Below are 20,000 nucleotides of genomic sequence, written 5' to 3' on the forward strand. Positions count from 1 at the left end.
TATACATGTAAATATTCTGTGGATTTTTGAGTGTGGAAGCGGCTCAAACGCACCCAAAAGTAAAACTTCCCGATTAATTTAGATTTTTTTTATGTCACAAACTAATAACATGTTTAATTTTTTTTTTAAACAAATAATATAACATTAAAAGCATTGGTCGGGAACCATCACCGCGGTGGTTTTGTTTTCTTCTCGGATTCGATAGCAGTCGGTATTTAGTGTTCCTCCAAAACAAGTCCCCACTTCCGGTTCCGGAGCACGCTATAACAGCTGACGAGGACTCTGCAGTGAAGCATTTTTCGCCAAAATCTCCAAGAAAAGACGTCGCCATGATTAAAGAGGAAGCTCCGGGGTAAGAAGCGCCTTCTAAAGGGATAATATATTGACACGGCATGTCCCCATGTCGAAGACTAGCGACTCATAGAAGAAGAGTAGGAAGACTAGTTAGCTTTAGCCAGGGGTTGCCACCACATGCATGAGATTGCGTCATCTGTCAGTGGAAGTATGTCATATTGTTGTCAGAGTCTGTGATTAATAATAAACTAATTGTTTATTATCGCGACTATAGGGTGTGTTTCAAAGTGGAGTTTAAGGGTCTCTCGCAACGTTTAGGATTAACAGCCAGATGCAATACATGTATTGCATTTAAAAACCTCTTTATTTCTTGAAGATGTAGTTACTGTCATGTTTGGATGTACGTGGCCAGAGGCTTAAACATGTGTTAAGCTGTTTTACTAATTTTTTTAAGCCTCTGGCCACACTGGTGTCAAAAGTGCGGCCTGGGGGCCGTTTGCTGGCTGCAGGCAACTTTTTTACGGCCCCGTGGCACATTTATAATAAAAAATAAAATACTATAATCGTTGAATTATTGACACTAATAACACAGAACTGCTGGTATATTAAATCTACCATTGCTCTAAAATAATAATTCATTAATATCAATGTTGGTGTGAATCATACTTGCCAACCTTGAGACCTCAGAATTAGGGAGATATTCAAAAGGCCCGCGGGGGGTGGGTGTGTGTGTGTGTATGTATGTATGTGTATATATATATATATATATATATATATATATATATATATATATATATATATATATATATATATATATATATAGCTGCAATTCGCTGAAATTCAAGTATTTGGGGAAAATATTGCATTGTTCTTGCCATAAAAAGCAGGGTTTTGACAAAAAAGGCATTTAACGCACAACAAAATGTACTCTACATGTAAAAGCGACTTTGGGTACTTAGAAAAGCGCTATATAAATCCCAGGTATTATTATTATAATATAATATAATATATATATATATATATATATATATATATATATATATATATATATATATATATATATATATATATATATATATATATATACCGGTATATATATATATATATATATATATATATATATATATATATATATATATATATATATATTATATTATATTATATTATATTATATTATAATAATAATACCTGGGATTTATATAGCGCTTTTCTAAGTACCCAAAGTCGCTTTTACATGTAGAACCCATCATTCATTCACACCTGGTGGTGGTAAGCTACTTTCATAGCCACAGCTGCCCTGGGGTAGACTGACGGAAGCGTGGCTGCAATTTGCGCCAACGGCCCCTCCGACCGCCACCTATCATTAATCATTCAATTCACCAGTGTGAGTGGCACCGGGGGCAAGGGTGAAGTGTCCTGCCCAAGGACACAACGGAAGCGATTTTTCTTTTTTGGATGGTAAGAGGCGGGGAGCGAACCTGCAACCCTCAGGTTTCTGGCACGGTTGCTCTACCCACTACGCCATGATATATATATATATATATATATATATATATATATATATATATATATATATATATATATAATTAGGGCTGCAACTAACGATTAATTTGATAATCGATTAATCTGTCGATTACTTCGATTAATCGGATAAAAGAGACAAACTACATTTCTATCCTTTCCAGTATTTTATTGAAAAAAAACATCATACTGGCGCCATGTTCTTTCAACTTGCCAAATAAAACAAGGAAAATGTTACAAAAATGCACACTTTTGACACCCCTGCTATAGACAATAAAAAAATAAATATGATAAATCTATCGATAAAAAGCAGAGCCTGGCGACGCATGCGCGTTTATCACAACTCTCTCGCTCTCTTTGTCTCTCCCCCTCCCTCACCAATGCTGCTGCACGCACAATTTGTTTTTGTTTTTAACCCCTTCTTAACCCTGAACGTACTGTAGCCGATTGTCCTGGGTTCGCCTATACCAGGGGTCACCAACCTTTTTGAAACCAAGAGCTACTTCTTGGGTAGTGATTAATGCGAAGGGCTACCAGTTTGATACACACTTCAATAAATTGCCAGAAATAGCCAATTTGCTCAATTTACCTTTAACTCTGTTATTATTAATAATTAATATTTACACTTAATTGAACGGTTTAAAAGAGTAGAAAACACGAAAAAAATGACAATTAAATTTTGAAACATAGTTTATCTTCAATTTCGACTCTTTAAAATTCAAAATTCAACCGAAAAAAAGAAGAGAAAAACTAGCTAATTCGAATCTTTTTGAAAAAATTAAAAAAATAATTTATGGAACATCACTAGTAATTTTTCCTGATTAAGATTCATTTTAGAATTTTGATGACATGTTTTAAATAGGTTAAAATCCAATCTGCACTTTGTTAGAATATATAACAAATTGGACCAAGCTATATTTCTAACAAAGACAAATCATTATTTCTTCTAGATTTTCCAGAACAAAATTTTTAAAAGAAATTAAAAAGACTTTGAAATAAGATTTTAATTTGATTCTACAGATTTTCTAGATTTGCCAGAATATTTTTTTTAGAATTTTAATCACAATAAGTTTGAAGAAATATTTCACAAATATTCTTCGTCGAAAAAACAGAAGCTAAAATGAAGAATTAAATCAAAATGTATTTATTATTCTTTACAATAAAAAAATAAATGTACTTGAACATTGATTTACAGTGTCAGGAAACAAGAGGAAGGAATTTAAAAGGTAAAAAAGGTGTTTGTGTTTAAAAATCCTAAAATAATTTTTAAGGTTGTATTTTTTTTCTAAAATGGTCTTTCTGAAAGTTATAAGAATGCATTTATTTAAACAAGTGAAGACCAAGTCTTTAAAATATTTTCTTGGATTTTCAAATTCTATTTGAGTTTTGTCTCTCTTAGAATTAAAAATGTCGAGCAAAGAGAGACCAGCTTGCTAGTAAATAAATACAATTTAAAAAATAGAGGCAGCTCACTGGTAAATGCTGCTATTTGAGCTATTTTTAGAACAGGCCAGCGGGCTACTCATCTGGTCCTTACGGGCTACCTGGTGCCCGCGGGCACCGCGTTGGTGACCCCTGGCCTATACAATGTACTTATATAATAAAATAAGAAACGGGAGACATTAGAGCAGGTTTGGTAGCCATCGCCTCTTTAATGTACTCTTCACACACCTTCTTCAACAACCACTACGTCACAGCCCTAGGAACTCTGGAGGGACAAAACTCCTCCTCCTTACCTAACACACTCCGGTAACTTGGGACACCCTGAACTGTTTGTTACAGTACATTGAAAATACACGCAACCCTAACTCAAAATTCCGGACATTTGAGGCATTTAAGAAACACCGCCCGACAGCCCCGCAAAAGAGGACATGTCTGGTGAAAAGAGGACGTATGGTCAGTCTATCCTAGCGCGATCGGTTTCACGTCCGGTGAAACCGATCGCTGCTAGTCCTCTTTTGCTAGCATGCTAGCAGCTAACGGGCTAGGATAGACTGACCATACGTCCTCTTTTCACCGGACATGTCCTCTTTTGCGGGGCTGTCAGGGCGGAGTTTCTTAAATGCCTCAAAAATGTCCGGCATTTTGAGTATTGTTTACACAACGTGCAGGACGCTACTTAATATGTCCGTGTGGAAACTCGTTCGGTACACTTCCGCACCGAAACGAAACCCCCGTACCGAAACGGTTCGATACAAATACACGTACCGTTACACCCCTAATATTTTGATTATTGTTTCTCAGCTGTTTGTAAATGTTGCAGTTTATAAATAAAGGTAAAAAAACCAAAAAAAAACGTAGCCTCAGCGCATGTGCATAGCATAGATCCAACGAAGCGATGACTAAATTAATCGCCAACTATTTTTATAATCGATTTTAATCGATTTAATCGATTAGTTGTTGCAGCCCTATATATTATATATATATATATATATATATATATATATATATATATATATATATATATATATATATACATGCACTAAAAAACAGTTAGTCTGGCCCCTGGCCAGATTCTTTTTACCCAATGTGGCCCCGGAATCAAAAAGTTTGGGGACCCCTGGTCTTTCTAAATATAAACGTAAACTAACAATAGGACGTAAAAAAAGCAATATTCATGGCAACGTTCCCAACAGACACTGCCACAGCCAGAGAGTGAAGTCAGATGATGCAAATAAAAGCACATATCGTATACTTACAGTATGTATTTTTTCCAGGGAGGGGGCACGTCCCCCTGTTTCCTACGCCTACGCATGTGGCCAAGAATGTTGTTTTTGTTGGCAATCTAGCTTTGTTTGACCTTTAAAGCCGACATTAATGGTGTTCGTGTAAGTCATCTGCACCACCCACTTATTCGGTTTATTAAAGAACCTCCATGAACCAAAACATTAAAGCTCGTCAAACGAGCGTACAGCCTCGGCCTAAATCTCAGTTTGTATTGGCAATGCTTGAAAGTTGAAAACATGTACTTGACACACTATTGCATGTGAAGTTATTATTGGCAAACATTTGTTCAGCTGATCTGTAGTTATTGATAGATTAATGTCAGTTCTTCAGGTTACTATGCAAATCCATGTTTGTGATCATCCACATTCCTCGGGAGTTTTCCCTCAGGCCTTTCCTTTTAACAACACTCAGTCAACGTTTGGGAACTGAGGAGACCAATTTTTGAAGCTTTTCAGGTAGAATTATTTCCCATTCTTGCTTGATGTACAGCTTAAGTTGTTCAACAGTCCGGGGTCTCCGTTGTGCTATTTTAGGCTTCATAATGCGCCACACATTTTCAATGGGAGACAGGTCTGGACTACAGGCAGGCCAGTCTAGTACCCGCACTCTTTTACTATGAAGCCACGCTGTTGTAAAACATGGCTTGGCATTGTCTTGCTGAAATAAGCAGGGGCGTCCCTGATAACGTTGCTTGGATGGCAACATATGTTGCTCCAAAACCTGTATGTACCTTTCAGCATTAATGGCGCCTTCACAGATGTGTAAGTTACCCATGTCTTGGGCACTAATACACCCTCATAAAATCACAAATGCTGGCTTTTGAACTTTGCGCCTGTAACAATCCGGATGGTTCTTTTCTTCTTTGATCTGGAGGACATGACGTCCACAGTTTCCAAAAACAATTTGAAATGTGGACTAGTCAGATCACAGAACACTTTCATACTTTGTATCAGTCCATCTTAGATGAGCTCGGGCCCAGAGAAGCCGGCAGCGTTTCTGGGTGTTGTTGATAAATAACTTTTGCTTTGCATAGTAGAGTTTTAACTTGCACTTACAGATGTAGCGACGAACTGTAGTTACTGACAGTGGTTTTATGCAAACTGTAGTTACTGACAGTGGTTTTCTGAAGTGTTCCTGAGCCTATGTGGTGATATCCTTTACACACTGATGTCGGTTTATGATGCAGTACCGCCTGACGGATCGACGGTCCGTAATATCATCGCTTACGTGCAGTGATTTCTCCAGATTCTCTGAACCTTTTGATGATATTACAGACCTTAGATGGGGAAATCCTTAAATTCCTTGCAATAGCTGGTTGAGAAATGTTGTTCTTAAACTGCTCGACAATTTGACAAAGTGGTGACCCTCGCCCCATCCTTGTTTGTGAACGACTGAGCATTTCACGGAAGCTGCTTTTATACCCAATCATGGCACCCACCTGTTCCCAATTAGCCTGTTCACCTGTGGGATGTTCCAAATAAGCGTTTGATGAGCGTTCCTCAACTTTCTCAGTCTTTTTTGCCACCTGTGCCAGCTTTTTTGAAACATGTTGCAGGCATCAAATTCCAAATGAGCTCATATTTGCAAAAAATAACAAAGTTTACCAGTTCGAACGTTAAATATCTTGTCTTTGCAGTCTATTCAATTGAATATAAGTTGAAAAGGATTAGCAGATCATTGTATTCTGTTTTTATTTACCATTTACCCAACATGACAACTTCACTGGTTTTGGGGTTTGTACATAAAATCAGACTACATACCCCTATTACACAGGAGTCGTTTCTCCATACTGTCATATTAGATACATTTTGTGCCACCGTAAATGTGTAGACACCTGTCAATGCAGGTTTATGCAGAGACTCTTATTTTTTTAAAGTTTTTATTTGAAATGTACGCCTAAGGTTTTTCTAATGTTACGATTGGTAGCTGCAGAAATCTTTTGCCGATGTGCGTTTTCTCACGCTTCCAGAGACACATTTGAAGCATCAGTGGTTTCTCCTGAGTGTGTGGGGGATGTTTATTGATGTTCTGACATCATAATAGTCGGAATGACAGCTGTGTTTCTTGAGTACCTGCTCACCCTTGCTCATAAACCTATTAAAATGGGACCCATCGGGGAAAGGCCAGGAAGTTCCTTTATTTTGCGTTTGTTATTATGCATTAGACAATGGTGACTTTTGCAGTAAAAAGATTAGATACATGTTGTACTAAGTGGCTGAGTAGTAGGGGCCTCAAAAAATATATATATTCTTGAATTAATTGTGATTCTTATTTGTAACGATTTAAACGATAAAATAAAAAAAAGATAAAATATATTTTTTTAATTAAAAAAAAATCAGTTTTATATATACGGTGTCACCACAGACTACAGCACATTTTCAGGTTTATGCAGATCCCCAATACACATCAGCAGGTACCAGAAGGTAAGAAAAAGTTGGTTTTGCATAATATTGCGAAACAAAACGCCAAATAATCCATCCATCCATCCATTTGATACCGCTTGTCCCTTTCGGGGTCGCGGGGGGTGCTGGAGCCTAACTCAGCTGCATTCGGGCGGTAGGCGGGGTACATATGTCTGCTAATAGGTGCCATTTAGCGGTCCTTATATACACACAGTGACACCATAATAATACCATAACAATCCATCAAGCGGTGCGGCTTCATAGTTTACCGAAGTCGTACTAAAAACCATTTGACGGATTTTTGAGTGCCGTGTGTAATGTTCTATATTCTCAATGGAACATTTTTAAAGTTTTTGGTGTTGTCTACTGCCATCATTTTGCAGTCTACGCATATCTCTTATGTGTGACTGCCATCTACTAGTCACACTTATCATTACACCATGTACCAAATAAAATGTATTCGAGGTCAGTAAGCACAACCAGAATTATGCCGTACATTAGGCTAGGGCTGCAACTTTTAACGATAAATTTGATAATCGATTAATCTGTCAATTATTACTTCGATTAATCAATTAATAATCGGATAAAAGAGACAAACTACATTTCTATCCTTTCCAGTATTTTATAGGAAAAAAACAGCATACTGGCACCATACTTATTTTGATTATTGTTTCTCAGCTGTTTGTACATGTTGCAGTTTATAAATAAAGGTTTATAAAAACCAAAAAAAACAAAAAAAAAAACGATCCAACGAATCGATGACTAAATTAATCACCAACTATTTTTATAATCGATTTTAATCAATTTGAACGATTAGTTGTTGCAGCCCTACATTAGGCACACCGGGTTATAAGGCGCACTGTTGATTTTTGAGAAAATTAAAGGATTTTAAGTGCGCCTTATAGTCCGATAAATATGGTACTTGAGGGGGCGTGGCTACAGGATAGAGTTGCTAATTGAGAAACATTTTCTAAATTTTTGGATGCGGCTCATAGAATTTTACATTACATAATGTTAGTAATATTACTAAATTATAGAGATGTCCGATAATATCGGACTGCCGATACTATCGGCCGATAAATGCTTTAAAATGTAATATAGGAAATTATCGGTATCGGTTTCAAAAAGTAAAATGTATGACTTTTTAAAACGCCGCTGTACGGAGTAGTACATGGACGTAGGGAGAAGTACAGAGCGCCAATAAACCTTAAAGGCACTGCCCTTGCATGCCGACCCAATCGCATAATATCTACGGCTTTTCACACACACAAGTGAATGCAAGGCAAAATTGGTCAACAGCCATACAGGTCACACTGAGGGTGTCCGTATAAACAACTTTAACAGCGTTACAAATATGCGCCAATCTGTGAACCCACACCAAACAAGAATGACAAACACATTTCGGGAGAACATCCGCACCGTAACACAACATAAACACAACCGAACAAATACCCAGAACCCCTTGCAGCACTAACTCTTCCGGGACGCTACAATATACACACCTCGCTACCCCCAACCCACCCACCTCAACCTCCTCATGCTCTCTCAGGGAGAGCATGTCCCAAATTCCAAGCTGCTGTTTTGAGGCATGTTAAAAAAAATAATGCACTTTGTGACTTCAATAATAAATATGGCAGTGCCATGTTGGCATTTTTTTCCACGTAACTTGAGTTGATTTATTTTGGAAAACTTTGTTACATTGTTTAATGCATCCAGCGGGGCATCACAACAAAATTAGGCATAATAGTGTGTTAATTCCACGACTGTATATATCAGTATCGGTTGATATCGGAATCGGTAATTAAGAGTTGGACAATATCGAAATATCGGATATCGGCAAAAAAGCCATTATCGGACATCTCTACTAAATTATCTACTAAAATAACTCAAAATGTTGTAGTAGATTACATGGGACATGTCAAAAAGAGGTTGGTAGATGAGAATAAATCTAAAGGTAAAATATAATGTAGAAATGCACCCAACTGCAGGAAATGTAGTCTTGATTTTCAAAATGTTCTTTCAGGGTTTGTTTGGCAGCACTTTGTGTTGATAGAAATGTTCCTCTTTTTTTTCCTCAATGTTCCTTTTTTTCTCGAATAGTACTGGCATGCCTTTGGCTGAATAAGCGGGGTATGTGTTTTAATTACTGTAATATTGTTTAAAAAAAGGTTGATGCATGTTGTGAGAACCATTGACTGTTCTCTAACATAATTCTGTTGCTGTAACTATCTTTGATCATTGTTTGTGTGGGTTGTGTTTTGAAGATGGGATTTGATAAACGGTTAGCTTTGGAGCAGCTGCTCCCCACACAGTAATTACTTGCCTGGGGTAATAAGAGTTGTTAATCCTGTTCAACTAAGTTAACCTGAACTGGAGACATATTTGATACACAACTGTGAGGGTTTGCATTATAGAACCCGGGTTAGGAAATAGGGATGCAGAGTCCGTTGAATTTGATTTAGCTTTAAAACTTTACAGTTTTTCATTTGAAATATGTGACCAGTCGAATTTTTAGGGATGCACATATTCTTTGTCCAAACTGATATCAATTTCAGATAAGCTTATCAAGATCGATATTGGTACCGACAATAAATAAATAATAGCCGGCGCCCTATAAAGTCCCGCCTAGCTGGCAGAAGCTCTGAATGGATCCTGAAGAACTACATCTACCTGGGTAGATTTTTGGTGGAAACACAGGGAGAACTTTATTTAAATAAGTAAATGGGAAACAGTGTTTCTCATAAACTGCCAAGATACCTGTGGCGGTGGGGGCGTGGCTATGGCCGTGGTCACCATGACATCATCGAGTAATTTGCATAATTTACTACAATGATTTGATTTTCTCTAAAAAGGCTCAAAAAATGTATACTTACTAATTAATAACAGTTTTGTTTTAAACGTCCATCCATCCATCCATCCATTTTACAATATAATTACAACACTTTATGTACATATTTATATACAAATTTGAACAATAAGTTATTCACTGAAATATATTTATTAATTGTGGTTCTTACAAAAAATATATCTCATAAAATGTCTCAAAGCTCTGCCCCTTTAATTAGTGCATACTAAATAATTTAACTTTAGCCTACTACTACAACCATATTATTTACCAGCAACATAAAGTGAAACAGAGACAGAGGTGTCCTGCCACAGTCAGTAACAAATAAACAGAAAACAGTAGTGGTGGTAGATAGACACAGAGCTTCATCAAACATCTGATCCACTGAACAAAGAGCTCCGAAAATCTTGAACTTTAGACTGCCATCAGTTTTACTCCCTACACTTAACCATGTGTTTCCTACTGCCTGCAGACTTTGCACCCTTTGTTATATACACATGTTGTGTTTCTAATATAAATACATTTAATTTAAGTAAATCTGAACAGCCGATATGGGCATCTACATCAACTATATGATTTGCCTGAGAAGCTGGAGAGGACAAAAAAAATAATATATATATATATTTTTTTTAAAAAAATTATTATTATTATTATTATTTTTTTTAAATTTGTGGCGGACGTAATTCTTTCGTGGCGGGCCGCCACAAATAAATGAATGTGTGGGAAACCCTGGGAGAGTTCCTGCGGTGGAAAAGGGCCTAATTTTGCCTTCCTACATACTTCCTCCAAACGAGGAGTACTATTGACTTTGTTTTGTCAAACAATTGCGTGTGATAAAAGAGAATAATTAACTAGTTTAAATATTGTGCTGTTATTGTTAAATTGTCAATAGCACTCACAATAAAAACTTTGAAAAATGTACAGTTAATGCATGTGATCGGCCCATCTCACTCACGGAGAACCAGAATAGGGTTATGCCCGATCAAAACATCCCCAGCAAACTGAAAACAGGTTTATCTTCCTCTGAAACAGTGAAGAAGTTCCACACAATCAAGGCCATGTTTGTTTATAGTGAGCTCAGGAGAAGTGAGGACCTCCTACTCATTTTTTATAATCCTTCACGGTTAAAGTTCTCCGAAGAGAAAATGAAAATTGCACCCAGTTAACAGAAGGGTATCGCGTTACCTTTTTTAATGACTTCATTTTTTTTTTAGATGAGGCTTTATTGCTGTTTATAGTGAGACTTTGATCCTTATTTCCTATGACTAAGCAAGCACTGTTTCTAAATAGCTCATAGGCTTCCTTTCGGTCAGGCCACCTGGTCTGAGAGGAACCAAACTCCACGCACCTGCAATCTCAACTTGCGTAATAAAAGCTAATGCAAGACATTTTGAGAAATGCAACGTTAAAATGTGTCGATGAGATCAGATGTAGAGTACTGGATTTGATTTAATCTTTTACCTTCTTCCGGTTTTTTACTAATTAGAATAGAATAGAATAGAAAGTACTTTATTGATCCCTAGGGGAAATTCAGCACCACAGTTCGCTCACAATTGACAATAAACACTTAGGTATTTTTTACATGTGAATAATATAAACACAGTCTATTATACAGCATTATTCACATGTGAATAACATAAATACAGTCTATTATACAGCATTATCCACATGTGAATAACATAAATACAGTCTATTATACAGCATTATTCAAATGTGAATAACATAAATACAATCTATTATACAGCATTATTCACATGTGAATAACATAAATACAGTCTATTATACAGCATTATTCACATGTGAATAACATAAATACAGTATTATACAGCATTATTCACATGTGAATAACATAAATAGTCTTTTACACAGCATTATCCACATGTGAATAACATAAATACAGTCTATTATACAGCATTATACACATGTGAATAACATAAATGCAGTATTATGCAGCATTATTCACATGTGAATAACATAAATACAGTCTATTATACAGCATTATACACATGTGAATAACATAAATACAGTATTATACAGCATTATTCACATGTAAATAACATAAATACAGTCTATTATACAGCATTATTCACATGTGAATAACATAAATACAGTATTATACAGCATTATTTACATGTGAATAACATAAATACAGTCTATTATACAGCATTATTCACATGTTAATAATATAAATACAGTATTATACAGCATTCACGTATGAATAACATAAATACAGTCTATTATACAGCATTATTCACATGTGAATAACATAAATACAGTCTATTATACAGCATTATTCACATGTGAATAACATAAATACAGTCTATTATACAGCATTATACACATGTGAATAACATAAATACAGTCTATTATACAGCATTATTTACATGTGAATAATATAAATACATTATACATTTAAGTACATTATTGTATATATAACATTATTGTATATATTCTCACTTTTTATGCCAGTCTTTGGCAGTTCTTCCCTAATGTTTCACCTAAAACTGTTTTACGTTGCACAGTTATGTGTGCCCACAACCAAAGATGCACAGTTTTTGACAAAATAATCATTCAAAAACAGTGGTGTTACATTTCACAGTGAGACTGTGACAATTATTTAAGATATAACAGTCTTTAGGTTTTACTTGACGACATATTGACCTACAAATTTTTGCCGATAAACAATATCAACATTATCTTGAGGCAAATGTAACCACTAATAAACTAATATGTATAATAATGAAAGTAAGTAGACCCTTTCAAACGCAAAATAATCCTGTGTTTCCTGTGTATTTTAACATTGTAATCGGATTGTAAACTTTTAAATATCCAAGTTAAAGAAAACAAACACATATTGTAGCGTCCTGGAGGAGTTAGTGTTGCAAGGGATTCTGGGTATTTGTTATGTTGTGTTTATGTTGTGTTACGGTGCGGATGTTCTCCCGAAATGTTTGTCATTCTTGTTTGGTGTGGGTTCACAGTGTGGCGCATATTTGTAACCGTGTTAAAGTTGTTTATACGGCTACCCTCAGTGTGACCTGTATGACTGTTGATCAAGTATGACTTGTGTGTGTGAAAAGCCGTATATATTATGCGACTGGGCCGGCACGCAAAGGCAGTGCATTCAAGGTTTATTGGCGCTCTGTACTTCTCCCTACGTTCGTGTACCACTCCGTACAGCGGCGTTTTAAAAAGTCATACATTTTACTTTTTTAAACAGATACCGATAATTTCCGATATTACATTTTAAAGCATTTATCGGCCGATAATATTGGCAGTAGGGCTGCAACAACTAATTGATTAAATCGATTAAAATCGATTATTAAAATAGTTGCCGATTAATTTAGTCATCGATTCGTTGGATCTATGCTATGCGCATGCGCAGAGGTTTTTTTTTTTTTACTAAACCTTTATTTATAAACTGCAACATTTACAAACAGCTGAGAAACAATAATCAAAATAAGTATGGTGCCAGTATGCTGGTTTTTTTCCAATAAAATACTGGATAGGATAGAAATGTATTTTGTCTCTTTTATCCGATTATTAATCGATTAATCGAAGTAATAATCGACAGATTAATCGATTATCAAATTAATCGTTAGTTGCAGCCCTAATTGGCAGTCTGATATTATCGGACATCTCTAGCCAGGATGCATGCATTTTTAAAAAGTCAGCATGTTAATGCAAGCGTGCATGCTTGGCAGCATTGTATTGTGGCATTTCGGCAAATTAAAAACGCCGACTAAAAAAAACGACGGCTGTGTGTTTGAGGAAAGCCGTCATCTTTCATCACTAATTTAACACACCCGACAATGGGATTGAAGGTAGAGGCGAGACATGATGATGACCCAGAGCGAGTTGTTCCCGGGTGGTCAACAACTTCCTCCGGCATACACGAGAAATAGAAGGTGGAAGTCGACTTCAATGTTTATGTCGTGTGTTTCTTCCTGTCTCAGGGCGGCGGAGGAGGAACAGCAGGCCCAGTCAAAGAAAGCCCAGAAGAAACAGCAGAAGGAAGCGGAGAAAGCGGCAAAAAAGGCTGAGAAACAGGCCAAGCTGGTCAGTAGTGTTTTTTTTGTGTGAGTGTTTTTCACATCCGTTGCCTCCTCACAGCTGCTTAGACTATATGTCGTGCCTCCTTGCTCGGTATTGTGGGTCCAGCAAGGTTGTTAGTCAGCGGGGGAGGCCAAGACTATCCATTGTTCAAGTATTCCTGCCATTTTACTTTTGTTTATGTCTGCCCACAAAGTGTTATTTTCCTCTGCACTGGGAGAAGGACACGTTAGCTTCCACTCAACGCGCAAACATTTTTTTTTACCGAGACCACTCTAGGTCACGTACGGCCTGCCAAAAATCACCCCATTAATAAAACCATCCGGTCTTATTAGACGCTTCCTGTGTGTGTCACAATAAAGGAGCGATAAAAAAGGAAACGTATACACTTGCACTGCTACAAAGAGATGTGGTGCTACCTGTTAGGTGACAGCTAATGATGCAAACTAAACGACGATGCATTTAACCGTGTGTTCCTATTGGCTGGTTTGCTGACACCTGTCATAGCGACAGCAAAAGGCAGACGCCCAGAGGTGATGTCTCTAAAAATTTGAATACAGCTTCCTCTGTCGCGGTTTAAAAGTGTTTTCAATGGGCAATTTAAAGGCCTACTGAAAGCCACTACTACCGACCACGCAGTCTGATAGTTTATATATCAATGATGAAATCTTAACATTGCAACACATGCCAATACGGCCGGGAATATAGCATTCGCCTGCCTAGAATTACCGTCGGGTCAAACTCGTTTCGCAAAATAATTAGCGCATGCTTGGCACTTCCGCCGGGTCAAATATGAGTCATTAAATGACTCCCGCCTCCTGGTGGTAGAGGGCGCTAGTGATCCTTATTGCGACTACCAGTACTGCAGAAGACCGGTGCTGCAGAAGAAGACAACAGGCAGCAAGCGTGAGCAGCGATCGTTTGCTTGCACTTTTACCATGGAGGATTACATATCTAAAATAAAACAGTTTTTTAAACTGGACTTTCAATCGAAGCAGGAGGTAATAATTAAAGGAATATCTCCAGAGACTTTTAAAACTGAAGAAAGATAAGGAAGACTGCCTTTGATCAGAAGCAGCTGCACATGGACATCATTTATAAGTAAAGGTAAGACCATAATAACGTTTTTTTTAATTAAATGTGCTTTTCTTGATGAGGTAAGCGCTGGAGTAAGAAGAGGTTTTAAAATAATTAGCGCATGCTTGCCCATCTCGCATGCTTTTGGTAAGCGCAGGAGTGAGAAGAGGTTTTAAATTAATTAGCGCCCCGGCGGCTATTCAAGGAAATACGGTACTTTATTTACCAGAAATAAATATTTGATTATTGACGTTTACTAATCGATTTTACAATCGCCCCATGTCCGAATTGCGTTTCACCCCACCTGTAATGGTGCCAGTGTCCAGCGCGGTACATGGTTGATGGCTTTGTTTGCGTATGCCTGAAGAGAAACCCAGCGTCCATTGTTGAAACATGTGATGCCTGTCCTTTTCAGCACTCATTCTATGTCCAATCACTTCATGAGTAATCGTTGAAAGCCGTAAGGTACCTCGTCACGTTACCCACTATGACTGCATGGCCTCGGGCCAGGACACTGGGCTGGCAGTTCATCTGAAAGCACGCCTTCTCATTTTTTTTGTCAACTGCTTTTTGCTCTACCAGTTGCTCTGATGACTTTAGCAACGCCATCTTCATCGGATGCTGCAATACCATCAATCATGCGATTGGATTACCGTGTCAAGGCTGGGCGATTCCAATTGAGTCCAGCAGCGTCAGGCAGTTCCACGCACTCATTTGCATAGGAAATGAAAGTCTACATCCACCAAGATTCCATCTGTGGCACATTTGCTTTCATATCGGGATGTCGAGAGTATCTGTCCACTTCTGCTGTTCCCATTACAAAGCAATACCTCCAGCTGCCATTCCTCATTGTCTGTCTGTTGGAGCAGTATGTATGAAGAAGATCCAGGGCTTCTCCCTACTGTGATATTAGAATGGGGTGGGTTATTGCTAGGGACGGGATGATTAACTGGTTTCCAAGGAATCGCGGACATGGGCTTGTGAGATACGGATGCATCGGTAGAGCAGTTTTAATTCGCTGCGGTCCTGGAGGATATTTGCTGTGCATTGGATTTAAACTCAAAACCAGGGTTCCCCAAACTACGGCCCGCGGTCCGGATACGGCCCCCCAGCGTCCAAAATCCGGCCCGCGGGAAGTCCCAAGTTAAAAAAAAAAATATATATATATATATATTTTTTTTCTTTTCTTTTTTTTTCTTTTTCTAATTTGTCCTTACTAGTCCTTTTTCTACCGTCTCCAAGCCACTCAGGCAAATCATATTGTCTAAAAATGCATTTTACCCTCGATATGCAGCAAGTGCGCTCTTTAAGTCAATTAGTGTGCGAGGAATATATATGTATGAATGCATATATATATATATATATATATATATATATATATATATATATATATATATATTTATATATATATATATACACTACTGTTCAAAAGTTTGGGGTCACATTGAAATGTCCGTATTTTCAATGAAGATAACTTTAAACTAGTCTTAACTTTAAAGAAATACACTCTATACATTGCTAATGTGGTAAATGACTATTCTAGCTGCAAATGTCTGGTTTTTGGTGCAATATCTACATAGGTGTATAGAGGCCCATTTCCAGCAACTATCACTCCAGTGTTCTAATGGTACAATGTGTTTGCTCATTGGCTCAGAAGGCTAATTGACGATTAGAAAACCCTTGTGCAATCATGTTCACACATCTGAAAACAGTTTAGCTCGTTACAGAAGCTACAAAACTGACCTTCCTTTGAGCAGATTGAGTTTCTGGAGCATCACATTTGTGGGGTCAATTAAACGCTCAAAATGGCTAGAAAAAGAGAACTTTCATCTGAAACTCGACAGTTTATTCTTGTTCTTAGAAATGAAGGCTATTCCACTAAATTGTTTTGGTGACCCAAAACTTTTGAACGGTAGTGTGTATATATATAAAGCCAAATTGTTTTACCCCAATGCGGCCCCGGAGTCAAAAAGTTTGGGGATCCCTGCTCAAAACGATTAAATTCACTTTTGATGTATTTTAACAAAAAAATATGAATTATGTAAATAATAAGACTAATGCTATTTGCACAGCAACATAATGCCTTTATTTCTTTCACAGAAAAGAGTAATTCGTATAATTTTTACAGTAGGATATAGAGACCACACAAATCCACTCTTCATTAGGTCAGGAATATTACAACTAAAATACATTGTAGAATTGCATACTCTGTATTAGTGATGTTCAAAGCTAGAAATAAAGTTCTTCCGAAGGACTTATAAAAGTTATTTGTGTTCACGTGTGAAGATGAGAACCGCAGCAGGCCGTATGATTTTAAACATCCAAGAGTGCGAACAAATTTGAAACAAATGTGCTTGTCTGTTGCTGGTGTGAAAGAATGGAATTCTCTAAAGAAAGACTTAAAAAGTTGCAAGAATATCTTTGAATTTAAAAAGTTACAAAAAGAGACAACTGGAATTATAGCAAACTGATTTTTGACTTTACAGAGCGACAGGTGATTAAATAATAAGGCCCACCTGGGCCATCTATGCACCTGTCGCTGACTTCGAGGCCGGTCCTGGCACACCCCGTTCCGCTGCAGGCCCGCAGGCCACGCCCCCCTCCACAATTACATTTCAACATTTCTGTCAACCAAAATTTGCTTCAGCCTGCGACACATAGTCATTTTGATAGTAGGCTATTATAGTTAATATAATAATAATAATACCTGGGATTTATATAGCGCTTTTCTAAGTACCCAAAGTCATTTTACATGTAGAACCCATCATTCATTCACACCTGGTGGTGGTAAGCTACTTTCGTAGCCACAGCTGCGAATAATGGTAATATAGACACTTACGTCATGTGTTGCTTTCATTATAAGATTTATATACGGATTTACATTTTTTGTGGCTCCAGACAGATTTGTTTTTTGTATTTTTGGTCCAACGTTTTGGGTTGCCGACCCCTGCCATATAGGAAAGAAGGGTTTTTCAAGCTTTGGCTTCTATTTGGCACTTGGTCGCCTTGACTTCCCAAGCCAAAGGCCGTGCTGCACGGCATTTCCTTCAAGAGTAGACACGGGACTAAGTCTTGAGGCAGTTACACAACCTGTCCCTCACTGTACCCCTCTGTGTGAATACACGAATAAACTCCCATCACCTCTTTGTGTTGCAGGCCGGTGATCAGAAAACTGTGGAGGAAGATGTAAGTATCCTCCAAAGTTGACAGTTTAGGTTCTCTGACTCACCTGTTGATCCACACCTTTTCCAGCATTTGTTGAGTAAGCGCCCGCATGCACCCCACCTGCCACTTCCCTGTAGATTAAACCTTATCATCTTTTATCTCGCATGTACTAGCCACACTGACGCTTGTGAAAGAAAAGTGAAAGGTGTTTTGGAGAAAAGCGAAGAGCTGACAATTAACCTCCAAAACATGTCTTTTTCAAAATATTTCAGGACTTTGCCAAGGATCGTTATGGTGTTGCAGCAATGGTCCGGTCCCAAGAAAAACTGGGTTAGTTTGCCCATTTATATTTTCAATATATGTGCTGCTATAGATGTTTGTCAGTGGTGCTGCTCCATGTCTTGGACAGTGTGTGATTGTATAGCTTATATTACATGTTTTTATATTAAGCTCTTTTGCACCGTGCCTTTTTGCAATCCCTAGAGACACTTTCTCATTTTGTTATAACTGACAGCTAAATGACAACGCTTCATTTGATTTGATTTGATTTTGTTCTTCTACTTGTCACTCGTACACCAGTGCTTCTCAATTATTTTGTTACGCCCTGCCAGGAAGAAGAAAACATTTTGCGACCCCCAACCGGGGACCCGTGTCGTTCTCCCCCAGTGAATATGAATACCGTATTTTCCAGACTATAGAGCACACTGAAATTTAGAAGAAAAACCAAAAAAAAACATTTTATTTATTAGCCACACAAGTTATTTACACTGTAGTATTCTGTAAATGTTTATTTACATACCTTAATTGTTTCCAAACGGTGTCTGTAACACGGCAGTAAAACGGCCGATGAAACAAAACAGAAGTCATCGCCATGGACCCACTAGCTGCGGAAGCTAGCTCTCCAATCAGCTAAACAGACTCAATAACTCCACGGTTACGTCTTGGTGAATTTACGGAGGAATTTGTAAAACTGAAACCATACAAAAAGAATAGGTACCGTATTTTTCGGACTATAAGTCGCAGTTTTTTTCATAGTTGTACTCAGGAGCGACTTATGTGTGGGATTATTAACACATTACCGTAAAATATCAAATGATATTATTTAGCTCATTCACGTAAGAGACTAGACGTATAAGATTTCATGGGATTTAGCGATTAGGAGTGACAGATTGTTTGGTAAACGTATAGCATGTTCTATATGTTATAGTTATTTCAATGACTCTTACCATAATATGTTACGTTAACATACCAGGCACTTTCTCAGTTGGTTATTTATGCCTCATATAACGTACACTTATTCAGCCTGTTGTTCACTATTCTTTATTTATTTTAAATTGCCTTTCAAATGTCTATTCTTGGTGTTGGGTTTTATCAAATAAATTTCCCCAAAAAATGCGACTTATACTCCAGTGCGACTTATATATGTTTTTTCCTTCTTTATTATGCATTTTCGGCTGGTGCGACTTATACTCCGGAGCGACTTATACTGCGAAAAATATGGTAGCTTGATTAAAATTACGATAGTGCGTACAAATATGCATGAAAACATTCCTACAGACAGCGCACTTGGGATTGTTTTGTAAGTATAAACAGTTTTAGTTATATACTATAAAACATACAACGTATGAAGAATCTATACTAGTAGAAAAACTATGGACGAGTAGAAGATTGAACGGCACGCCGGTTTAAAAAAGAAAAAAATAGCTTTACCGATAAATTGAAGGACTCTGCAGCCTCTGGAGTGAACAAAGTCTTGGTGGTGCATAGCACAAACAATAAAACACAAAGTGTTTTTGCTTATATGTTTTTGTAAAATTATTTTTGTTATTGCCGTCGGCGAAGAAAAATCCATAAATTAGGGTTCAAAGTTCAAAGTTTAGGAAAAAAGTAGCAGCTTATAGTCCGGAATCATTTGT

General features: G+C 37.3%; 1 protein-coding gene across 1 annotated transcript in view; it reads left to right on the forward strand.

Annotated features, from left to right (window-relative positions):
* The first annotated feature begins 201 nt into the window (after positions 1 to 201).
* Positions 202 to 20,000, forward strand: part of dars1 (aspartyl-tRNA synthetase 1) — a 111,298-nt gene continuing 91,499 nt past the window's right edge. Inside the window, exons 1-4 of the mRNA XM_062068485.1 lie at positions 202 to 352; positions 13,746 to 13,848; positions 18,076 to 18,105; positions 18,357 to 18,414. Coding sequence (XP_061924469.1) covers positions 330 to 352; positions 13,746 to 13,848; positions 18,076 to 18,105; positions 18,357 to 18,414 — 214 coding nt within the window. The 5' untranslated portion in view covers positions 202 to 329. The remainder of the gene's footprint in view (positions 353 to 13,745; positions 13,849 to 18,075; positions 18,106 to 18,356; positions 18,415 to 20,000) is intronic.

This window comes from Entelurus aequoreus, linkage group LG13 (assembly GCF_033978785.1).
Source record: "Entelurus aequoreus isolate RoL-2023_Sb linkage group LG13, RoL_Eaeq_v1.1, whole genome shotgun sequence".
Classification (NCBI taxonomy): Eukaryota; Metazoa; Chordata; class Actinopteri; order Syngnathiformes; family Syngnathidae; genus Entelurus; species Entelurus aequoreus.